The sequence below is a fragment of the Fundulus heteroclitus genome, chromosome 19 (assembly GCF_011125445.2).
Source record: "Fundulus heteroclitus isolate FHET01 chromosome 19, MU-UCD_Fhet_4.1, whole genome shotgun sequence".
In the NCBI taxonomy this organism is placed as follows: Eukaryota; Metazoa; Chordata; class Actinopteri; order Cyprinodontiformes; family Fundulidae; genus Fundulus; species Fundulus heteroclitus.
Window position 1 is genome coordinate 10,403,137 of NC_046379.1, and position 26,324 is coordinate 10,429,460.

The 26,324-nt window shown below is 41.5% G+C and overlaps 1 protein-coding gene across 7 annotated transcripts in view; it reads left to right on the forward strand.

The window, feature by feature from the left end:
- The window catches only part of esrrb (estrogen-related receptor beta), a 69,141-nt gene that overhangs the window by 17,351 nt on the left and 25,466 nt on the right, over positions 1–26,324 (forward strand). For 5 of the 7 annotated variants that reach the window (XM_036150353.1, XM_021309993.2, XM_021309996.2 and 2 more), the window contains 2 exons: positions 5,618–6,027; positions 17,482–17,607. In XM_036150353.1, the coding sequence (XP_036006246.1) occupies positions 5,618–6,027; positions 17,482–17,607 (536 nt within the window). 7 annotated transcript variants of the gene reach the window in all.

Here is a 26,324-nt window from a genome sequence, read left to right on the forward strand (position 1 = left end):
GTTTCTTATAGAATTACAATCGGCCGGAGATTGAAAACAGTTGATTTTTCCCTCAATTGCCTCTGATCGGTCATAGGTAGGTAGGTCAGATGATGAGAAATTCGTTTTTTTCCCCCATTTATTGAATGCATCATAGCTGAAAAACATTTTTATCTAGATTTAAAAAAAAAGCTGCATATTTCTCCTCTCTATTTTATGTTGTAGTTCTCAGTTTATGATAAATTGATGGCTCAAACTCCCAACAGAGAGCCCAGACCTCTAAGAAAATTGGAAGGTAGCATCGGCCAGGGAAAGCTTGATCGGTGCGTTTTCTCCACTGTCCCAGAAACGACTCCCCGCCTTTGCGTGTTTGAGCGCTAAAAGGTGCCGGCGGCCCCTGGAGGAGAGGTCAGCCTGGCAGCTGCTTGCGTGTCTGTCTGTGGTGGGGAGGCTGAGCGGCGCTGAGGGGAGCTCTGTCAGGAGCTAATTGAGTTCGTCCTACCAGCGCTGACTCTGGGGCCAATGGCTTATCAGGCCACATCGCCTGAGGCCCTCAAGACAGATTTGCCCCCAGTCGGGGCATCTGATATCACCATCGCCCTGCCTGCTGATGTCAACCCCCACCATCAAATTCTCCCCGCGCTTACACAGTCTGACCAGGGAGCAGGGATGTGACACTCGGATGTGTGAAAATGTGTTTTTGGGACGTGTAACAAGAATTTATTCACTTCTCCAGCTGGATCTCAGGCACCGCTCTGGTTCTGTGGTCAAACAGGAAACAAGGTGAAAGAACAATTTCAGTAGCCTCCTCTCTGCGGGAACGCTTCCAAACTGACTCTAACAAATCCTGATTGTTCATGCCGATGTTCTGAATTTCATTGTCAGGTGAGAAAAGGAGGAGAGCTCCACAGCTCCCTTCCTGGAAGTTGAGGAGCGGCGAGTGCAGCGCGAGCTGCCAGATCGTTAGTCCGGCTAATCCCGGCCACTGCCGCACCGGCGGAATGATATTAGGGATCTGAAATGCTGTTGGGAGGGCCAGGTGGAATCAGATTAAAACCAAACTGCGCAGTGTGCGTTTGCGGGGCCCATAACCTTCTACTCAGCATGAATTTTGATCGGTACAAAGGGAACAAAAGGAGGAGGAACAGAGAGAGGAAAAGACAGGGGGGGGGGGGGGATACTGTGTCTTAGAAGAGAGCTGTTCCTTTGGGCAGCAGAATCTGAAAAAGCTCTTAGCTCGAGGAAGGAAGAAAGAACTATAGATTTTACAGCATCAAGTCTCAGATAGTTCAGCAAACCCTTTCCTGTCTGTTCTGTCTGCGCACCACATGAGCTAATTACTACCTGCCCCCCACATAATGAATTATTTATCGGGACTATTGCTGCCGTCAAATAATTGAATGCTCATAATTCATTTTCGGCTTACAATTGTATTTATAGATTTAAATTGGTCCTGTCCTGCTGGAGATTAGGAATATTCATAGAAATATTTTAGACCGTTTGATTAATACAGCAGGTTTAAGTGGTTAGTATTCGCTCAGCGTCATTAATCAATATAAGCGGGCTTGTTAAAAACATAAGCATATAGTGGTGGTGGTAATGTGTCATACCAGAATGAGTTAAGGGGTTTCCAGTCTGCACATTTATTATAAATGACCACGTTGAGCTGGAGGGGAAACAGTTAAGACACTTATGCAATTATGCTAAGTGTCACCCTGAGGATGGCCTTTGAACCGGGGTTAAGCTCACCCTGAATTTGTGAAATAAAAGCTAAATGGAGCCATCTTGTGCTCCTGCGTTTTAATATATAGCCTTTAATAAGCCGAGTGCAGGTGGCCTGTCGTGCAGGTGCACATATCCATCTAAAACATGGAGCATAAAGCAGATGAACACAGAGGTGCGCGTTAATTTATAGGGATACAATCTGCATTCATTACCGAGAGCAGTGAGGTCTGTGTTAGAAAGCGATCAAACGGATTCACCTTCTTTGTGACTGTAATGACGCGAGATAGTAAATTAAGTATTTTTCTCAAGTTTGATGTTATATTTTATGTTTATAGTAAAAAAGAAAAAAAAAGGAACGTTAAAAATTAAGAATTACACCAATCTTCTTTAACAGCAGTGCAAGGCAGATTATAGCTTGCTAACTTTTTTTTCTTTGTTTTGCACAACCTCAAAATGTAGAAATGCGTGCTATTTCAGGACGTTTTTAGTGCAAGAACCAGACAAAGAAACAACTGTGTCTAACTTAATATTTGACAGAAAAGACTAACTCATTTAATCATTTATTGTATCTATAGAGGAACTCATGATAGGGCTTTCCTAATCTCTAAGAGGTGCCGTCACAACCCGTATGTGTCAGACAGAGCAGTTGGTACCCTGATATGCAGTAAAAACAGGTTTAACTAATATTTCAAATCTAAGGCAAAATTATTTAAGCTGACTTTAGCATACAAAATTGGTAATCAGAGCTCTTAATACAATTAGCATTACAAACTGTGCATTTCCTGTAGAGTAAGTAGACCCATTTCTTAACCATGAGATTTACAAAATAATAAAAATTCTGCATATTTTCTGACTTCAAAAGGAAGAAAACTGATCAACTGTGCTGCAGTAGGTTAAGCTTCCAGTTATTGTGTGACATTTACTCTGTTGTAGCAGTCTGAAGTAAGGCTGACACGCCTCTGTGGAAAACACACTTTCCTTTCCTCTCTTTTCATTTTAAACACCTCACGATACGGAAAACCTCTTCTTCCCTCAGTAACAACTTCTGCAACGAAGAATATTGCCAGTGAGATCTATTAGCTTGGTACAACCTTGTGTATTCACAGATTGGAGAAAAAAAGTCAGATTTTTAGTTTCAGTCGTTGGTCAAGCAGCAAATCGTCTGATTCCAGTTAGCCGCTGATTTCTCTGCATCTCCACTAAATTGAATTTCATATTGTCTAACAGGAAAAAAGGCTTGTCCGTTCATTTTTATACCGCGAAGGCCTCATACTGGAAGAAAAATTCCAAGACCGCTCAGACAGGAGGGCTTATAACCGCAAGGTCAACACATTTAACAGGGGACATTTTTTATTATTTATTTTAGCAGTTAACCTTTTTGTGAATTTCCAGAAGTGGTGGGCACCCGGAGCTCCGATGAATATACATGACAGCAGGGAGGGGAAACCCAGGAATGAGATTTAATTTGACACGCTGACCCCCATCTCCACGGGCCCGGGAAGCCGGGGTGAGAAAATAAGGTTGACCCAGTGACCCCCTTGGGCCTGAACTCCTCTGTCACCCGTCCTTACAATTAAATCAGCCCGAGAGAGCAGAAAGATGTTCGGCCAACCAACGCTGCAGCTTTGCCGTCTCATTTCCTGTTGGTTCTGAGGAGCTTTGAGACGTGTCGCTGCCGTCCAGTCAGACACGTGGAGCCCAGCTGTAAACACCAGCCTCCAGTTCAGACGGTGAACTGACTTGTCAAATATATAAACATTACCATTAGTTGGCAATATGCTAATGGAAGTAAAGCACAACTTGGGCTGTCTTGCTGCCACTCTTTCTGAACCCCTCAATCGGCATTTGCATAAGCCGTGCAAGACTCAATTTTGCTAATGCAGGCAAGTGCAAGCAACCTTTTACCCTTCCCGCGGTGCCTAATGCAAAGAGTGTGCATACATGTTAGTTTGTGACCTCGCCATAACCGGAGGAGGTTACTGTGCGTCTACAGAGCATCCCCAATACATTGAGTAATTCATTTTCCCCTCCTTGTTCACCCCTTCAGTTCACTCTAAAGAAAATGTGTGCAGACGCCCCCCCCCCCCCCCCCCTCCTCTCCCACCACCACTGTTCACTCAGTGCAATTTCAAGTTAAAGGTTATAGAGCAGGACTGAAATACATTTATATAGGCATGGAAAGCCTCAGAGTGCATTTTGTGGGCACGGCCAAAAGGCTGCACTTTAGTCTGCACACGTTACAGCATTAGATTACTTGTACTCCAAAATACAGTTATTAGGCAGACAGTGAAAAAGTCAATATCTTGCCATCATGTTTCCTTTTGGTTGACTGCTGACTCAAGGAGACAAGCGAAGATCCGCCGTGCTCTCTAAACTATTGAGATGCCCCCGTCTTGGTTTGTCCAGTTCGTGTGTGTATGTGTGTGTGTGTGTGTGTTAGGTTATTTGAGCACTCTTGATTTCTGTCCCTCTGCCTCTCAGTCTTTTTCCCCTTCCTCTCCTTCCGCCTGTGTGTTTGCACTGTGCAGAGAGACGTGTGCCGACATTTGTGTTGCAGTTGTGTGTATTTGTTCTCTGAAGGACTTTAACAGCTGCTGTATTGTGTGGCTAGTGAAGCACTTAGGATCCTGGTCCGTATGTGAGGATATGAACGGAAGAAATATATCAGTCAAGTCTATCAAACGTGACATCGTCGTTTCGAGAAGAACCGATCGGTCTTCCATGCCGGATTTCCAATCTTTGGTTCTCGTAAAGCTTTAACCTGCTGGTACTGATTGTGGACAAACTTGCCAAAATATCCTGATGTGAATGAAGGTTGAATAATAATTATTATAGGAGGAGCAAAGGTACAACACACTGTGTTGGAGAGCATTTGCTTTAAAATGGTCAAAGATTAGCACAATTAGCGGTACTAACAGTAACAAAAACTCCTGGTTTATCCCAAAATATATAAATCATTATATTTACTCTGAGATTTCCAAAAGACTACAAACGTTTTAAAATCAGCACGCTCCATGAAAGCGGGAGGTTGAATGCTTAAAAAGGATATAACAGGGGAACTTTGTACACTTCGTTCAACCTTCCTGTTAACTGCTAAAGTCTTGCTCTCTCTCGCTTTCTGGCAGCCTGCATGAACAGCAGGCTTATCTCAGCATGTTCAAAGCATAGTTCTTCCTCTGATCCCATTTTTAATCTCACTGAGACTGAATATTGCTAATTTTGAGTTTTCTTTCTGCAGTAATCCAATTTCTCCACCAGAATATTGTAGCACGTAGGTATGTGTGGTAGGTTAGGCAATAATTTATAAACTAAAGGATAAAACTCCAGTCAGGCTTCCTGTTATCTGCTAAAAGTCTTGCTCTCTCTTTCTAAACGAGCCTAAACAAGTGTCATAGGAAACAGGGTTTTCTTTTAAATACCTCCGTATCTCTTTGTGCTTTGCTTTGTAAATCACTGAGACTGAAAACAGTTTTTAATCCTTTGCTAGTAACAACACTAAAGAGTGTTGATGCTACTGTGATCTGTTAGCACTGTTAGCAGGTATGGTGTGTTCAATGACTGGACAAAGATCAGATTTTTTCAGTTTGCAACTTGTTGGTGTCCGTTTAGGGCAAGTCTTGCTTAAAGTCAGCTGATTCTGGGCACTAGGCTGTCAGTACGTCTTTAAATCATTGTCATATTTTGCAATATTGCTTAGGAAAATCTTATTTATTCAAAGTATTTTTGTAAGAACACTGCAAGTGGTTCATCAGATCTATTTAATGGAAAGGTTACTCGTAAAATCTGTGTTAATCTTTCACTGCACTTCTAAAGGAAACTTATTACTGAGAATTTCTGCTAATCCTTCTTCCTCCTGTTCTTGTTTTCCCACCAACCCTCCTCCTACTGCCCCCACCCCTCACTCCCTATGAAGGCTGCTGAATAGAATGGCCGCTGATGAACGGCATCTACCGTCCAGCTGCGGGTCCTACATCAAGACAGAGCCATCCAGCCCCTCCTCGGTCATCGACACGGTCAGCCACCACAGCCCCAGTGGAAACTCAGACGCCAGCGGCGGCTATGTCAGCACCATGAACAGCCACTCTAACGGCCTGGACTCTCCACCCATGTTCACCCCCGGCGGGCTTGGCGCCGGCTCCTGCCGCAAGCGCTACGACGACTGCTCCAGCACCATCATGGAGGACTCGTCCATAAAGTGCGAATACATGTTGAACTCCCTCCCCAAGAGGCTGTGCCTGGTCTGTGGAGATATAGCCTCGGGGTATCACTATGGGGTAGCTTCTTGTGAGGCCTGCAAAGCCTTTTTTAAAAGGACAATACAAGGTATTATACCCTACTCTCCCCCTACCTCTATTTCATTCCACGTTGTCACACAAAAACAAGCCAGCACATGAAACATCTTGTATCAGAGCAGCACCACAATATACTCGATGGAAGAAATTCACAAAATATCACTAGAGCGGAGAATGTGTATTTCTTTTTTTAGATTAGCAGTCCTTTAGGAAAAAGTGTTTAAACTATTTTAAATAACAAAAAGGAAAATAATGTAAACTTATCTTATAGTAACTGTTAGGCTTTGAGTTGAAATACGACGGACTATGGGGTGTTTGGGCATTTCACCCACCTGCCATTTCAATCTTTCATAGATTTGGTCATTTGTATCCGATTCTTTTGGGATACAAAATGGAGCCTTGTGCCCTTGGACGTTTCCTGAACACCAGGGGACTGTTAATTATTTGCATTGACAACTGAGTATTTAAAACTATTTTCTGTATCATAGCATAGTCTACTGTAAGGAAACATGGTGTTGTGTCCGAAAATGAACAATATCCTGCAGCAGGACGTTGCTTGGAGTTATTATGGTTTGACCTGGGGTCACAATTTGTCATATTACATGAGAATCACATAGAGACCAGGACTGCAATCAATAATAAAAAAGTAGAATTAATTTAAATTATATGTGAAACTCGACTATTTAATGTCTATGACTACAAAAAGAAAACTAAACTGGTTTTTAATGTGGCAATGACAAAATGGGCATGCCAATTAGAAAAGGGGGGGGAATTGACCCGAAGCCAAGATTATGACACCTGATCAAACTAAAATAACTCTGAATGGGGTCCTGGTGGTTGTTGATATTTATTGGGGTCACATAATCACATTTCCATCCTGAAGACTACCAGCAGAGGATAGAAATTGACTTTAGGTCGTCATTTATCAAAGCAGGAATGATAAGAAATGCAGAAGACGTCCTTTTGGCACCCAACAAATTCTGGTACGGAATGACGAAAACCGCAAGAGAACAAAACAACCAAGAGAACAAAATGGCCAGCGCCCGTAATAGTTATAAAACAGAAACTGGGGTATCTTTGACATAGAGAGATTACACTGGCATCATCTGTCATGATCGGTGGACATTATGCCAGGGAGGTCAGATTTGGTAGGGAGGAGGTGGTTTTTACCCCGATGCTAAAGGGAGGAGGCTCAGAAACATACTTAATTATTCTTGTCCTGTTTGTGTGTGTGTTTTTGCCTCGGGACTGATGTGGTTATCTGCAAGACACAATGTATTGTAGCTTCTCATTAGAGAGGCAATGAAAGACCCCCCACTGTGAAACTGTGCGCTCTGCTCCAGATTAATCAGGAGGAGAAAGATATTGTTGAGGCTGGAAAAAAAAAATCTGCACAACAGGCACAGCTGCTCAGGTCAAAACTAAGCTCTGTTGGCTTGGTAGTGGAATACATGCAATGGGGAAAAACAAATAGAAAAGGTAGATGAGCCAAATCGGGATTCCTATTGCTTCCTCCATTCATTTTTCTCTGTAAATTTTTATCAGCAAATGATTGCAGGAATTACATGGCGAGCAGGTCTGTCTGTCTTGATGCTAGGTGTTGATTTTGGACCTTGCAGCCCTATCAGCTTTAGACAGTCTATGTACCTTTTGCAGGCAAACAAAAGCATTAGGCCAAATCCTCCTGTTTACTCATGCTGCCATCAGCAATCCTGTCTATTGACAGAAGATGAACATTTCCTCTCAAGTAAGATAGCTGAGCTTTTGTCCCCTCAGTAAAAGTACACTGACAGCAACACAATTGAACAGAAACGACGCATTGGGGGAAAGAAAGAGACGTCTTAAGTGGAGCAATAGTCTAAACAATTAAGAGCAAGGTACAAGGAGGGGGAAAAAAATGGAAAGCTCCTCTCTTTTTTTTCCCCCCCTCACTTTGCATTGTCGATTTGAAATCCCTCTTTCTCCTCTTGCCTGTAATGGAGCTAATCTGCCGTCGTTTGTCCGAGCCACAGGAGTTTTGTCAATAACAATCAGCGTTTGGAAAGTGTAATTAAGGCCGAGGCTTTTCATTAGGAGGAAGGGAGGGGGCTGTCTCCAGGGATGGGCATGCCAATTAGAAACTCAGGCACGCGTCGCCGGGTAATTTCAGCGAAAGGAGGGGAAAAAAACCCAGGACTTCTTTAGATTGGAGAGGGACCCTGCTGCTCCTTCAGAGGAGAGGAGGGGAGGCTTAATGGCATAATAATCAGACAGGGGTCCCGAGCAGAGGAGGCAGGAGGACGGAGAGACTTTTTTTTTGGGGGGGGGGGGGGGAGGCCTCCCGAAATGATGAAAGAAACACAAGCAGGATTGCTGGAGGAAAAAACTAAGGCAGTAAAACGCACATTGTAGAGCCCTTGAAAGAACGAGAGGGTGCTGTTGATGAGAACTGATTAATTAAAGGAATAACGAGGCAGTCAAGGGTGGAGTGTGAGACGGCCCACTCTAATGAGAGGAAAACAAAGGAGCTGTCTTTCGCAGGCCTTTATCGCGTTTCTTCGATAACACTCGGGGCAAACATGATAAGTTAATGTTAAGCATGTACATGACAGCTTCTCCATCACCTTGTGCTCACCTTGTGATATACCTCTTAGTAAGTTCAGGTTTTTTTTTTTTTTTGGGGGGGGGGGGGGGGGGGGTGGGGGGGTTATTGCAGCTATATTTTGAATGATTTCCCAGATTAATACCCTTCTTCTCCGTTATCCCTTTTGTTCTGGCTACGTCTTCAGCTGTTGCCCCTTTCTTTTCAACAACAGCCGATGGCAAATCCATCTTCTGCCACCTATTCATACAGTGAAAGGCCCCTTGAACTTATACGTAGGGATAGTTGCATTACTCAAGGCCAGGCCCAAATTACTGTCAATCTTTATCTCCATCCATCCCAGAAATATCCCTGTTCTCATTGCTCCACTTATTGCCCCCCTATCGCCCCGTCTCACATGCTCCACCAATCAAAAACATAAATGCCTTATTGAACCGTGTTTTCTTCCCATTTTGAACCCAAGTGTAAAATTGCTTGAAAACCAACTGAACTCGGTGGCCCTCTTTTATGTGAAGTAATAGACCTTGACAGTAAGCCTGTAAAAGTCAGTTTAGATTTTGATGAGAAATACCTGCCATTTTACTGTAATTTACTTACAAGACCTGACTTTCCCCCCTGTGCCCTGGCATGGGTCCTGAAAAGCCATAAAATAGATTGAGACAGATACTTATCAAGAGAGAAAAAAGGATGGAAATCTTTTTTTTCCCCTTTGCCTTCACCCTGTAATGTTATTGGTAACTATACTATAACCTCTCTGAAAACAGATAAACCTGAGCGTGTGACCTTTTGGGTTAAAGTGCTTCATATCAGTGAGCTTTATTTGCGAACAGGAAACTTTCCTTTTCATGTTCGCCCTCTTTCTGTATATATTTCTGAATATCACTCATTTAAAATAAAAAAAAAAATTAAGTGGCAGCATTTCAAGAGGATGACATGGCTCTACACCCAGGGTGTGGCGTGTGGGGTGACCCTCCCCGATGTCATGAACATTGTAAGCACAGTACGAAAACATGGCCGAACCTGCAGGCTTATCATGGTGAAGGTGTTATCAGATTCACAGCTTCTTCTCCGGTGCTAAATTTAAGATGCTGCTTCTTCTCTTGTTCAAAATTGTAATCACTTTGGGAATTTAAAGATAAACTGGACACTTCTACACCGAACAGTTTCTTTAAAACACAAGTTGAGCTAAATGGTAGAGTAAGGTTTTAATTTGTTGGATGCTTTTACCAACATGTTTTCACCAACTTGATGTTATATTAAAGGGACTATGTCGTGAAAAATCTACTTTTTAAGCTGTTAACAATGTCATGATGTTATTCCTTCATCAAAATCAGTCCCACCCCCCCCCCCCCCCCCCCCCCAAAGATCCTGGAAAACAAGCGGCATCACAGGCCTAGGGGGAGCCCTGCCCCTTCCAGGACGTACCTACCTAGACTGTGTCCCACCTGCCCAGTAAACAACACGCCCAATGAGTGGTGATTCAATTCAATTTGATTTTATTTAAATAGCCAGTCAAATTCAATCAAATCATACAGATTGGTCAAAAAGTTTCATATCTAAAGAAACCCAGTAGATTGCATCAAGTCTTGACAAGCAGCATTCACTCCTCCTGAAAGAGCATAGAGCCACAGGGACAGTCGTCTGCATTGTTGATGGCTTTGCAGCAATCTCTCATACTGAGCATGCATGAAGCGACAGTGGAGAGGAAAACTACCCTTTAACAAGGAGGAAAACCTCCAACAGAACCAAAACCAGGCTCAGTGTGAACGGCCATCTGCCTCGACCGACTGGGGGTTAGAGAAGACACAAAAAAGCACAGAAGCACACATTGATCCAGGAGTCCTTTCTATGTTATATGGTATTGGCAGATGATCTGATGTGAGGCAGAGCTAAAAGTTGAGACAAAGTGGCTCTTTTAGCACCTAATCTACACAGTTACAGCTGCTGCTCTTTTTTGATATCCTGCTGCAGCGGCTCTAGGGTGACCCCACGCGGGCAGAGGCAGCGTCGCAGTGAAGGGAAGCGTCTTTCTTCGGGGTTGGAAAAAAATATCACCAGAAAACTGATAAAAAAAAGATATTTCAGAACAAATAAATTTTTTAAATGTAAATTTTAAAAACTTTTCTGTCATCCCTTGTACATTTTACATCATGTATCAAAGTACACAATAATAAAATGAAGTATTCAGTAAAAAAAAATGGAAAAAATTATCATATATTGCTATTTTTGTATTAATCTAAGATGATCCTAAAGTCAAAATAATGTTTTCAATCATAGAACAAACAATTCAGCAAAAAAATGTATTTAAAATCAATTCTGGTCAGTACAGAATTAGAGCACATCATGGATTTTAGATTTTGACCATAATATGCATGCTTGCAGTCCAGATTTCCCCCAAACTCCTAAGTAGCCTTTTAGTTCAGCACCAAGAGCTCCAAAGCAGATGCTAACTTTTCCGTAGTCAGTGGCTAACGGTTAGCCAGTCAGAGTACTCTGACTGTTTTTGTTTGTATTTTCTCTCACTGGATCATCGTTTCTTTTCTTCTTCTTTTTTGCCTGCGTACCCACAAACATTTAAAAGCTCCAAATGTGTCAGAGGCAACTGTAATGTTAATATATCGGAGTGTCATTAGCACTAGAGCAACTCAAGAACTACTTCCTTTATTACTTCAAAATAAAATGATTAGGCATAGATACAGATTTTCAAGTTTAAAGCAATGGCTCTAATCTCCAGAGCTCCTGATGATAGCATAAACTGATACAACCAGACCAAGTTGCATCCTGACAGCAGCTGCATAACAAGAAATGTAGCATTTTAATGTTCTGAACTCATTGCACCTCTAACATAAAATCTAGAACTGTGTGCTGAGGAATGGGCTTGCCAATGTTGACAATGTATGCAAAATAGATAATCCACCTTAATGCTAAGAATGTAGAAAAAAGTTGTTAATTCATTAACCTGTTCTGTTCGCAAAACATCACTTTTCAGGGTCTGGAAATGAACTCAATCTTGTGAACTTCAATGACTGAAATCAAAAGAGTCAAACTGTTTAGTTTGATTCTCAAACCGAGACAATAATTATTGGACTACAGAAAGCAACAATATAGTTTTATTATATCAGTTAAAAATAAAAACACAACATTTATATGTATGTTTTTTAATATATGAATTTATCCCCTCAGTTCCTGAGGGAACTGTTTGTATTTTAACACTAATTTAAGTTGGAGGGTATTTTGGGTCATGTTATGACTTCACAGAGACAGTCTGTGTAGTGATACCGAAACACTCCCGGCTCTAAAAATAAATCAAACACAGACGCGAAGAATTAGTTAATCCAGCCTTGGCTCTGCAGTGAGAGATGAGAAGCCCCCTCTGAGCAGAACATCAGATGAGCAAGGAGCTTGAAAGGACAGGTGGACACAGCACTGTGTTTTTGTTTCTGTGGCATCAAAGGGGCCGTGGTTTACCACTAGGTGTGGAAAACAAAAAGGACACACTGTCACACTGTGCTGTGTTTGGCCAATCAAATCCACCTGCAGCACAAGAAATCTGCTGATTGGTTAGTGTATATGTGGAAGCACAAAAGACCCAAGTTTGAAGTCCCTCCAGGACTGCGGTGATTGTCTCCTCCCCCCGCCCTGGAGGGAAATGAATTGGATTATTATGGTGTGTTCTGCTATGACAACAGAGAAAAACAGACAGAGGAAAGGCAATCAGAGCTCATCAGCCGCCTCTCTCACACCTTTATTTACCCCAATCCCAAAGAGATGATGGGAATTAGCATAATGATTTCTAACCCAGATAAAAAGAGGAATTTCTAATTATTTATAACATCTTGGGACCCTCCTCCTGATCTGTCCAATAATGTTAACATAATTGCATAAGTTGTCAAAGGGTGTTGAAGGGCTAGTGGAGGAACGCTGGCGGAATATTACGCAGTTTCCTTACAGAAATGCGGAGTGAGGGTCAGAGCAGCTCGGAGATGTTGGGATGCAATCTGCATGTGTTTGTGTGGGAAGAAAAAGAGCTGCTTGAGTTTATAAATGACTCAAGTAAAGTTCAAAAATATTTCAATGTCAACCGCTTTAAAGCTGAAAGTCTCCTCAGGATGAAGATGATTCAAATTCCTATTCTTGAAGGAACTATTACACTGAAACCCATTATTGAAATCCCCTGAATACAATAAAATGCAGGGAGACGTGCAGAGACCGAGTAACTCCCTTACATACCCTGCCCTTTCTGTTACTAATGCTAGAGCAGTGCAGTCTCTTTTATTGTGCAGCTATGAAACTCTTTTCAAGACGGCGCAGCTGAATAATGCATAAGGCCTCTTGGCTGCACACTATGTAAATAGTCAACAATAGCAACAGTGGTAACAACAGGTTTGGGTCTGCAGGAGTATTATGGAAAGTGGTCGGGGGCAGTGTGTCTGGCTCTCTAGCATGCTATTGAGGCAGTAGCAGAGCCCCCGTGAGCACAAGTGGAGGGAGACATGGCCCACGCTGGGGCCTGGAGGGGACATGTACAGAATTAATGAGGCCAATTTAGAGTTGGACCGGGCGGCATCCACTGAACGGTCCTTAAGGACCAGTGTAGCTTTACCCTGCTCCCTGCTCATGCACTTTAGCTCCTCCTCTCCTTGTCCTTTGGTCGTCTGTCCTGGAAGGTATTCATTTAAAAAAAACAACAACACCTGAGCCACTTGGCTACTTGCTATGGGCTGGTATGAGATACTCACATGAAAACCTTGAGTACAAATATCAGTTATGCTGTATTTACATGACAATCCACAACTGAAATGAATAACATGCTCAAATTATTTTATTTAAACCTCAAAATCAGCTATCTATTAATTCTACTGCTGCTAAATTATTATAGCCTAACCTTCTGAGACCCAAATGTTATTTATTTAGGTGTCTTTAAATGTCTTCTCCACTCAACATTGGTTCTTCCTTGCTATAAACTTGAGGAGTGAAAAGTTAAACCAGATAAATTCAATTCAATTCAATTCAATTTTATTTATATAGCGCCAAATCATGAAACATGTCATCTCAAGGCACTTTACAAAGTCAAGTTCAATCATATTATACAGATTGGGTCAGATTATACAGATTGGTCAAAAATGTCCTATATAAGGAAACCAGTTGATTGCATCAAAGTCCCGACAAGCAGCATTCACTCCTGGGGAAGCGTAGAGCCACAGGAAGAGTCATCTGCATTGTACATGGCTTTGCAGCAATCCCTCATACTGAGCAAGCATGAAGCGACAGTGGGAAGAAAAACCACCCATTAACGGGAAAAAAAAACCTCCGGCAGAACCGGGCTCAGTATGAACGGTCATCTGCCTCGACCGACTGGGGTTACAGAAGACAGAACAGAGACACAAAAAATTCAGTTTCTAAATGCTTTTTTAAATTTATTTATGATCATAAAGAGAAATATATATAAATATGTGTTCCATGGTCAACCTGCAAAGCTGGACTACTCTGTGCCTGAGCAATCAGTTTTTTAGCCAGTGGCCACATAAAGTCAACATATCTGCAATATTTGGATGCAGATATTTCCCAGACACTTGTTGCTCTGACCTGTGCTCAGTATGGCTCTTTGTAGCAGACAAGCATGACAGAAAATGCTATTTTTATTTGTGGCTCAACATTTGGTAAAATCTTATCGTTTGGTCGCACAATCTACCCCATGTCTATTTTTGTTGTACTCGGCTATAAGAGCAGGTCTGGACACAAGAACATGGGGCCTTTCTTTGGATGAGCTCCTTCTGCATCTGTACTCGGGTTTTACCTGATTGACAGTGGAGGCCATCAGAACCACCTTATTGTTCTGAAAACCATTTCAGACAACCATTTTGGATCTTCCCCTACCTTGTTCTTCTAGCGTTTTCATCGTCTGAAATCTTTGACTTGGACTATGCAGAGATTCTCTTTTTTTTTTAGAATAGTTTTCCTGTTACCAGAAAACAATTTGTTTATAGGGTATCCAAGGTACAGATGTCTTCCTCTTAGAAGAGTTTGTGCCATCGCTCGGATGGCACAAACTCCTAAAAATTCCCAGCAGCAGATCTCTGAATGTTTTGCTACCTTCATAAATCTCCAAATTCAGCACCAGACCATTATGTCTGAGAGCAATAATGCTTTCAGTCCTTTGTTGGATTTGGTTTTCTTGGTATAAACAGATGAACAGGGAGCTGACAAGTGAAAGGAATAACCTGCTTGTCTACACAGACCCATCCTTGGTCCTGGCAGATTAGGACAGCCTTTTTTGCACTATGTGTAGGATATGTATTTTTTTTATATATATAAATTTCTATTTCCACAAATTATACAGTCCTAGGTTACACATTGCTTATCATTCATATTGGCTGGAAGGGCTTTACTTTGTTCCTGTTCAAGATTCTCAGAAGCCGTTACATCTTCCTCTGAGCTTTTAACTTCCTGCTCCACTACCTGGCCTTCCTCCTCATCATTTCCTGAGAGCTTGATGTCCCACTCCTCTTCCACAATCCTCAGTTAAACTCTAGCTTGCCTCACTTGGTCCTCATAAAAAAAGCAAGTCCTGCTGTCCTATAGAAAGGACACTGAATAAAACTTAAGATTGTTGTACATTTCTTAAATTTTACTAAAGGTAGGGCTTTCACAATAGGAAATGCCTTCTTTAGATAGTTGATCACATACCTCCCTTGCTGCCAACATGTTGGTGCAGGGATTTCCACCATTTTGAAAGGGCAGTGCATCTTCTCTCTTAGCCCCCCCCCCCTCCCCCCCACAAAATGACATCAGTCCTCCACAGAGGACAAACAAATAATTGGTGGGTCTCAGAAGCTATTTTAATGTTATCCATTATACTATATCTGTTTTTTAGTGTTTTACATTTTTCCACATTGACTAGTACAAACATACAGCTTAAACGACCACATTTAGAGATAATTTTTAGACACTGAGCACAATATTATTTATTTTTGTCATTCTGCTCTATAAAGAGTAACACAACTGCAAGAAGCCCGTGATCAACAGACAAGGGGGTCTTAGCTTATCAACGTTAGTTTTAAAACAGGTGAATTAATGGCACAGTCAGACTAGGTTGAAGTGAGATTCTTTGGAGGTCTTCTCTGTATTAGTGCTGATCACGTTAGTTTTCAGATGTATCACAGTGAGTTTACAGAAAGGTGAAGGTATTGCTTGTTAAAAACTAGTCAAACCGGCAAAACATTAAAGCTACTTTTAGCAGTTTAAAATGACTCAAACTTTAAATGTTCATATCTGTGGGATACAGCTCTATAAAAGTGAGTAATTAATGTCTAAACTTTCATAAGAGACTCTTATTAATTTTTTTTGCCATTTTATTAGCTTCCATGATACTATGCCATAGGGGTAGTTGAGGCTGCTGCCAGTATTAAACCACCTGATCGTTTGTGACTTGTCAGTCCGCAATAAGTTTGCCAAGAGTGGCATCAGCATTTTGGTTTTTTCCCAGGGCCATCATTTGTGCGATTGTACATTGGTAAATTTTTGATGGTTCCCAGATCCCGTAGTTGCTTTGAAATTATCCACCGGCTCATGATCAGCTGAGCACGTTGATTGTTACAGGCATCTATCTCCATTCACGTAGCTTTGTCACAGTAACATGGGTGTTATTTGACTAAGAACACGGCAACAAATTTAGCAACAGTCGTTTGAGAAAGTATAGACAGTTAATATTGATTGTATTGTAACAACATGAACATTTTGAGTCTCCGTTTTAAATAGCTTATATCAGCTAAAACCGGCGGGGAGTGTGACTGGCTGTTTGCCTTCCACCACTCTGAGGATTTCCTGCAAACTCAACGTGACTTGACATCAGTCTACCTTCAAAATAATTACAAATATCAAACCTACACAAATATAGTCCCTATACCTATTGATCTTATGGTTGGAGCTTCTTTTCTCTCACATGGTATGTACACTTTACATGTGCACCACTGCTAAAGCCTTTGCACACTGCTATCCGAATGTTGCAGCAACTACCCAATCGCAACATTACTCAATCTGATCCAAACACTGTAGCTGGGCTGATTCTCTCGCCTCTGAATGCTGGATGCTTGAGACCAAAAGTGCAACGAATGGGATGATGTGCTTTTCTGATTAATTGGGTTAATACCTTTCTGACCACTCAGGGACAGTCATAGAGGGTGGGAACTTCATCTCCAGGTAGTTTGTTGATCCTTCAATATGGAAAACACAACAAAAAAGTAAGTTACCCACAAGGAACAGTTAAAAATTGTAAAATCCACACTCTTTATACCAGTTCAAATACACTATTCAAAACCAAAGACATGGGGGGATGTCATGAACCACCAAATTAGAATAATTTCCTCATGTTTAGTCTTGCATGACACATGTCAGCATACATGACAAAATAGGAAACAGCAAGGCTGTAGTTTCTGTTGTAATACCATAGCTGTACCTTTTTTTCTGCAAGTTCGTGTATTTCCAAAAACGTCTGAATTAGTCATTTTTGTGCGCATAGGAAAAGTAAAGTAACCTTTTTTAGGCCAGTTTATTAGTGTGCAACAATAAGTGGAAGCATGGTGTTACTATAGTCCATACAGCTGAAGAAAACTGGTTTCACTTCCTCAGGCATCTCATTAAAAAGAATTTCAAAGTGTACAAACAGGACAAAACATTTTTTGTGTATTTAAAAACATAACATTTAAAACTTTTTATACTTTGACACGAGTGACAAATTTATTTTACAAAAAGTTAATATGACGGCAAAATATGACTTAGCAGCACATATCTTTAACGCTAGTAACATGGATGATATCAGTAGAAAAATGCTATTACATGACTCTGTAGCCAAATTTTATTAAATTTTTTTTTCTGTCCTAACCTGCTGCTTTTTGTGCTTCCCAGGTAACATAGAGTACAGCTGTCCCGCCACAAACGAATGTGAGATCACAAAACGGAGACGCAAATCATGTCAGGCTTGTCGCTTCATGAAATGCCTCAAAGTGGGGATGCTCAAAGAAGGTAAGAAGAGTAAGAACATTTTTTATTAATTTTACACACATCGACACTAGCATCTCTAACATCGCACCCCTCACGTTCAGGATAAACTGCCTTGTTACATCCCTGATCGCTGCAGCAATCGGCCCCGCTGTGTTTCTCTCGTGCTCCACAACACAACCCTTTGTCCTCCCTCTACCTACACAGCAGTAAATAATGTGCAGTTGAGCTGGGGACAGAAATATGCTGAATAGGTTGCTCCTGCTGTCTGAGTAACAGAAATGTAACAGTATTCCACTTGGAAAGGCTCACGCCGGGTCCCTCAGCAAACGCCCGCCACAGCCTCAGCTCTCCCTGGCATATTGATCCACTAAATGTTTTCCGAACATCTCAGCTCTCTTCCTGTGGATTTTGTTTAAGTCACGCCATCAGGGAATTCAGTGACAATTAAACATGCTCCAGATGGATTTGTCTGGCCACGGTTTCTCTCCCACTAAATATCACCACTAGCTGGACCCCCCAGAGACCCTGAGTCTTGGCTGCTATTTTAGGGGAGGCACCTCTCTCCTTTCACTGCATTAAACATCCTCACCTGCCTGACTTCTTTATTGGTTCTCACTGCTTAGATGCTATAACATAGGGTTTAAAGATAAAATATCACAGTTGATGCTTTAAGGATTATTGATTATTGATGAAAAGTATTTATATTCATGTTAGGTTTCAAAATTATTTATTCACTCGTTCTTCTTTCATAAAAAAGTCTCTTTGCAAATTGCAGTTAAACTTGATGCTTTTTAGTAGTTTCTGGTTTAATTCGGGCTGGAAATCTGACCACTCTTCTTAACAAAATCAATAGAGTTCATTTAAAATTGTTGATTTTTACAGCACCAATATTTAAGTATATTTCATAGATATGAGTATTATTTGGTTCAGCCAAACTTCTAGCCTGCTTTATCTTTTCCAAAACTATTTTTAATGCATGTTTTGGTCACTATCTTGTGGAAACACCACAATTCAAATTTCACTCATCGGATTAAAATCGCCGACATCAGATGAGAGAAAATTCATTAGAATGGTCTGGAGCCGTCCTGGAACCCAGCAAGACTCAAGCTGGCCATAAACTGGTAACGGCTTGAAGGACAGTCCACACTGGTGTGGTGGTGGCAGTGGCATGATGTGTTTTGTTTTGCTGCCAGTAGTAGTGGTACGTTGGACTACCGTCAGATCTCCAGGTTGGGTCAGCAACTCAGTGCAATCAACTACCCGTTGTCGCCATATTCTCCATCAGGACGACTGATTGCTGCAAAGTCAGAGACTGGATGTGGTTGGCTGGGTTTCCTTAAACAGAAACATTTCTTATCAATTGGTTTAATAAACTGAACCTGACCGTTTAGCATTTTAACTCCCGAAAAACATTTATTTGAATAGAATCGTTTAATTGAAACTTATTCTGTTCAGATGATAGAATTTGCAATCTGGTTCTGCATACAAATTGAATCTGTTTTTCTTAAGATGGCACCTCTTGTACATTTGTGCTGTATAGTAAATTAACTAAAATAAGTTCAGCTAATAAGTTCAACTTGGACACATTTGGATATCCCAGCAGGACGGTGATCCCAAACTCCCAAAGCAGGCTAGCGTTACGCTGTTGGTTTTAAAAGGTTTAACTATACAGAGACGTTAGGGACTAACCTTAAAAGCAAGTTCTACTTACTACTTTAAATTAATGGAGCATGTTTGTCTTATCATCGGCCCACCCTGAAAAAATAAACACTTTTTAAAAATGCATCTATAAAAGATCAAAGTTAATATGACAGTCATAGTTATGTTAGCTTCTGACTGCAACAGTAAACGGCTCAGCTTAATATCTACAATCTTTGTATTATGAGAATATGCAAAACCATTTCTTGCTTTATTTATTTTACTCCTTAAGACTGTAATGTATATTTGTGTTGCTCTTATTATTAAAACTAAGAAGCTTGCATCAAATTTTTAAACAGATGCATGAGATGCAATAAACCTGTTTGGGTGTGTTGTAGCAATGCAATATTTTCACACCTTTAGTAACTTTTTTTAAACTAATCTATCACATGAGAACATTACACACTTAATCTGTAGTTCTCGTGTTATTACAGTCAGAGAAACAAATGGGTTTCCCCTAAGAATGCTTAAAATAATAAATACAATTTACATACATAAATAAATGTGATTTTACTGTGCAAATGTAGCAATTATGTTGACCACGGCCTGTTTTTTCCCCAGCGCAAACCTTATGGTAAACATAAGACAGTGTGGTGGAAAAGTGACAAATATTCAATCCCCCTAAACTTGCATCACACTTGATTAAGATCAATGTTTTATGAAATATTTTTGCTAAATTAATGTATTTTTTTTAGACTGTGTTGTTTCATATTGGCCAAAATACCCAGATGGCTACAATATTCTTTTTAAAATTACATTTTTAAATTGTGTGCCGAACTCAAGAGTTGAAAGAGCCCCGTTTTCTTCCTCCCATTATTCTGCCACGAGACAGCAGGATTTATAGATGCACATACGTTCAATGAGCGGCCGGATCCAGAGTGGTAGCCCGTATGGATCTGCAGCACAGTAACAGAATCTCCTGGACTGCATTCGGCCAGATAAAGCCTCAGTGCCAGAAAGACAGAGTAATCGCATTACTATCTGATGAAAAATTTATGCCAATATATCATTCTGGAGAATAAGAGACTACAAAAATATGTGGCCACGACTATAAATGAATGACCAGTGTCGGGTCAAAGTAAAAAGAGTGTAAAACTAAGATATTCACGCTTCAGCTAAGCCTCGGGTTTTAATACAGTCTTCTGTGAATTCAGCGTATTAGCAGAGCGAGAATCACTCTCCTCTTTTACATAGTCCTCCTCATCACAAAGCCGCAGCTATTGTCAGGGTGTGATTGAAGATTAACGCTGAAGGCATCATAAACCACTCGCAATTTATTGATTTTAACCACGATTATTAAAAGCATTTCCCGTGACTTATATATAGCGGAGCAGTAGATTTTCTTTTCTTGAGCTCTATTTTGGGGCTCAGTGCTTTAACGGGGGCTGGAGGGAAACAATAACACACAGTCTGTGTCCGCTGTAAGCTCTGTGAAGCAGTCGGCTCAACACCAGGCTCGAGCTCATCATGTGGAGATGGCTGCTGTTCATGTGACTGAGGATGCCGCTTACTTTAATTACTGAAGAAAGGTCACATTGTGTCACAATGGAAAGAATCACCTAAATATAACTTATTAAACTATTAATCCGTTTTAAAATAGCGAAAAGGTTTTCACCACAGTTAAGATGCTGTCGTGCTTCGGGGGATAGAAGAGGACCCAAGTGCAGACATGACGCTTTTTAAGAGTGAGAATAGAAAACCTACAGGTGGTGTGGCACAAGGACAACAGGAGCATAAAGGACAGGCAGACTAATGGAGAAATTGCATGGCAGGAGAACGGAAGAATCCTGCAATGAACCATGAGAACCAGAGAGAGAATATACTGAGGGACGACTGGAGAATGACACATAATACAGGTGCTTTAATCGGGGGATAAGGTGGAGCAACTGATGCCAAAGTGAACCAGGGATACTAACAAGAGTGGAGCTGAACTAAGACTCGAGGAAGCTGTAAAACCAAGGAGAAAAGTCCAACAGAGATCTATCAAAAATAAATCCAAATGTAAAAAGAAAGAACACAAGAATGGACCAAGAAAGTAAACACAAAGGACATTCCAAAAAAAGGGTAAAAAAACAAAGCAACTGGACTTGTTTTCCGTAGTTGAAGACGTTTCGCTTCCTCTCCAGCAAGCTTTCTCAATTCAAATTTTTTTTTGAATTTTCAATTTTTTGAATTGAAAAACCTTCCTGGAGAGGAAGCGAAACGTCTTCAACTACGGAAAACAAGTCCAGTTGCTTTGTTTTTTACTTTTTTTTTGGAATGACCATGACCTGGATGACTGAGAATCTTCACCAGCATATAAACACAAAGGGATTAACTTGTATGGCAACACCTGAGATAACCCATCCATCCATCCATCCATTTTCCAAACCGCTTATCCCTCATGGGGTCGCGGGGGGTGCTGGTGCCTATCTCCAGCGTTCACTGGGCGAGAGGCAGGGTACACCCTGGACAGGTCGCCAGTCTGTCGCAGGGCACCTGAGATAACATAAACAACTAAATATTGAAGAAGGAGCCCCAAAAGAAACCCAAACACCGAAGGATCGTAACACATGAATGATATGTCTAACACTCAGTTGTATCGGCTAAAGCCATCATATTTTTATTTTTTTTGTTGTATCTGAAAGTGTAGCAAGAGACATATAGAGAAGGCAGCCTGCTAAAGATCAGCAGCCGGATTACAGGAATTACAAGAAAGCTGCCTGAACTCCGTGTTTAGTTGCTGCACTTTCCTTTGACTGTATAAAGGAGGACGTGATCGATACGAGAATCAAATGTCAGGGGCAACAGGTTTTTTCCTCTGATCAATGGGAAGGGATCAGAGCTTAGAGAAAGAGAGGAGAAAAGATAGTATTGAGAGATTACATTGACATTATGTGGTGGCAGTCGCTCTGTTCCTTTCCTTTCCCTGTGTCTCACTTAGACAGAGACTCCTCCACACGCATCGGTGTATACAAGCCAAACTAAATCCTTCTACATTAATTGCTGACGTATTTCAGTTGTATAATTGCTCACCATTTGCTTTGACAGATTTATTGTTACCAAGTGAGGGTTTAGTCAGACCCGTGAGATGCAGTGCTTTGCAAAAGTCTTCACACTCAACAACAAACCTGAGTGGATTTTTTTTTGGTCTTTATGTGACAGAGCAACACAAAGCGAAAGAAAGGTAAAAGAGGAGTTACATCAGCAAATCTTTTGCCTATTCTTCTCTGCAAAGTTTCTCACATTCAACCAGATTGTATTTGGGGCATCTTTGATCATCGGTTTCCAAGTCTTGCCACCGATGTTCTTTTGGATTTAGGTCTAGACTTTTGACTCTTCCTTGAGTTAAACCAAGTCGTTGTAGCTTTGGCTGTATGCTTTTGGATCCAGCCCTGCTGGAAGGGGAACCTTAGCTCCAGTCTCAAGCGTGTTCAGGTTCCAGGTTTTCCTCTACGATTGCCCTGCATTTAACTTTAACCAAGCCTCTTAAGAAAAGCATCTCCACAGCATGATGCTGCCACTACCATATTTCAGGGTCAGCATGCTGTGTCCAGGGGGATGTAAAGTTTTAGGTTCTCATTTTGCATGTAGGAAAAAGGTCTAATTATTTTCCCTACATGACTTGTGGCAAACAGCAAATGGGACTTCTTATAAGGCTTTCTTTCAACACTGGCCTTTTTCTTGCCACTCTTCCACCTAAGCTAAGGTCTGTGCAGCTCCCCCAGAGTTACCAAAGCCCTGTTGAAGAAACGTATCGCCACAGCGCTATGCTGCCACTACCCTGGTTTTCTTCCATGAAGCTAAAACGGATTGCATGAATAAACATTTTTTTGCCGGCCTGACAGTTTAAGAGAACGACAATGTTTTGTTGTTCTCTACCCCTTCTGTCTGCACCATTATCTCATAATGAGCTGAACAGTTCTCTGTGAGATGTCCAATGCTTGGGATACTATATTATATGCATTAGCGTATTATTGGGATATTTGGATACATTAAATGTTCCCTAACGAGCCTCTGAGGTCTTCGCAGACCAGCTAGATTCATACTGAGACTCTGTTTACTGATATATTCCCCTAAGATGTGTACATTTGGGTTTGCAGTGGGATCATTGTGATGTTCTCTTCTGAACATAGATGGTGAATTTGAAAGATGCTGAATTTGTTGAGGCTTATTTGCTATTTCATGACAGCTGACCTGCTGCTCAAGCTGAGATGCAAAGAAATCCCACTGTATATTTGAAAGCTATATTAGATGAATTCAATGTTGTTAAGAAAAAGAGAACTCCAGGGAACAAAATTCTGTTTTAAATCCCTATAAAGTTGCTTTAAATGGCTTTTGATCTTTTTTGCGTCTCAATTGGGACTTAAGTCACCTTTATTCTTTAAAATTATCCACATGCGAGGATGCTAGTTCAGCAAGATATTGTAGCTAACCTGTAAATGGAGTATCTGGCGACGGCGTCATTATGGCAGCCTCTGGGGTCAGCAGATGAGGACGGGGCCAATGCGTGACAATTTTCCACTACCCTCGTTCATCACCACTCCTGATTAAAAATGCTGCGACACACTTGCAAGCATTCAAAGCTGGCAACGGGGGCCCCTTTGAAATAGTGCTGACGGCAGTTTAGCGCAGCAGCTTCCTTGAAAGGCAAGGTTCACCATGCCTTGCCATGTGGCCTTCTGATTTTCCCAGCTAAAATAGGGTCTGCCTAAGCCCCCCTTGGCATTGCCAACCATCCCAGACATCCTGACACTTTCCCCAATGGAGAGACGCTCCGAACAGGTGAGCGACTCAAAATAAGGGCCCCTACCATAGCTTTCCACACAAAGTGAGTGAAGACAGGCCCTTTTGTAGGAGTGTGCTTGAAGGGGGATTATTATTGTTTTTGGAGAGAAAGAAGAGCCCTAGGTCAGCTGGCCCCGGCCCCCAACTCAAGGCCTGTGTTAATCCGTGTGCGAATGCCAGCCGCCTTGGCCAAAAGCCCCCTCCACAAGCAGCTTTCTTTGAAGAGATGATACCCGAGCTCACCCGCTGCGACCCTCACTGCACCGTACAGTGGACCATAAAACAGTAAGATGACTTAAAAGAGCTGTACACGGCTCTCTTTACACTTTTACAACACACTTACTGTTTACTCTGTAAGGAGAACAACAGACCAATCAGAATCAGAGCCTCTCAAAAAAAAACACAAAAAACCTAAAACAACTCCACCCTACAGCCTCCAAGAAGACGGATAAATGAATAAATATAAGAAAGCCTCTATAATCACTCTTCCGCTCTCTGCTTCTATCTGGACAGTAAAATGGGACAGGTTAGTGCCGAGCTTTAATTCCTGTCACCATTTGTTAATTATGTCCAGGACTGTAGTAATTAAACGAGGCACCCATCCACCCTCCGTCGCCCGGCTCACGCAGCTCAGCTGGCAGAGAGGGAACGCGGAGAGTTGAAGCGCAGTCACCTGGCAGGAGCACCGTCTCAGCAGGAGAGCTGGAAGAAACTGTAGAAAGTGGCGACGTCACGATGGACAATGGCAGGAATTTTCCACGGCTCAAGTAAAAACTATCTGAGCAACAGGGAAATTGACTCTTGATAACAAAAGGGCCAATGCGTACTTGTTATATTTTGGGGAAAAAGGAGATTTTCATGTCTGGTGTGTGTGTATGTGTGTATGTGTGTGTGTGGAGGCTTGTTCTTGTTGGGAAGGATGAACATCTGTTGGGAATTTAGGGTAATTAGGTTAGTAGGTTGTCAGTGTCAGGAAATTGAAAGACAATCCTAATCAGATTTGTGTTTCTAGGGAATCAATTAATTTATATAAGAAAATGAAATATACGGCTACAGTGCTTTGGAAAAATATTTGCACCCCATGTAACACATAATTGTCAATTAGAATTGAAATTACGCATGTTTTTTTTTTATTTTGTATAGAAATCCAAAAAGTAAAATGTGCAAGTATTCAACTCCCTTACTTTGACACCCATAGATAAAAATCAAGTGCAATCAAACCCCTTCTGAAATCATATAAGTTAATCCAAATGTGTTTAATTGAATCTAAATGCAGCTTTTCTGTAAAGGACATATTGAGACAGGCCAGGTTATGGAGAAGTTAAAAGCGTTAATGCAGGTTCACACAGGAAGATAATTATCCTGATTTTTGCCCTAATCTTCCCCTTCCGACTATCTTAAGAAATAAAAAATAATCTTGTGAAATGTTCCTGTACGTGTGTGGTGTGTTAAGAGTGATCTAGTGTGCTTGGAAGGACATCGGGACCGCTACGACCTCAAATTGGGGGGTATTCAACATGTTGGATCGACTTTGCCCGATATCCTGTTGTGTGGTGTCCCCAGAGGACAAACGAGCGTGCCGCTTGTTGAGCGTGATGTGTAGCCAATCAGAAAGTGAGTTGGGGGGAACCTGGATAAAAGAAAACCACAACAACTCACCTCCATATCATAGTGCAGCGAAGATAGAGACTCTCCTAGTCTTTATACCAGGCTACAAAGAAGAGATCCAATGACTCTTAGGGTAACTGATCTCTCTAAGTTGTCCACAGGTATGAAAGTGTGCGTGCATGCTTGTTTGTCCTGCGTCTCTGTGCTGCCATATGATGGACCGGTGACCTGTTTGGGATCTAAGGATCAAAAGTCAACACTGCACATTACCCTGGGGACACCATCCACACAGTAACTCGAGGCGGTGGCAGCATCATGCTGAGGGGACGCTCCGGCCAGGATTGGAAAGCTGGACTGAGCTGATGGGAAGATGGTGTCTTGAATTCAAGACAATCCTGGACGAAAACCTAAAAGAGGCTTTTAGAGACTGAAGCAAAGGTTCACTTCTAAGTTAGAATGATATATTTATTAAAATATGCTGGCGAAGATTCTCAGTCATCCAGGTCATGGACATTCCAAAAAAAAAGTAAAAAACAAAGCAACTGGACTTGTTTTTCGTAGTTGAAGACGTTTCGCTTCCTCTCCAGGAAGCTTTCTCAATTCAAAAAAATCATCACCTCAATTCTCACCCTCATTCGGGTGATCAAAACATCGTTCCTGCAAGCAAGGCCAAT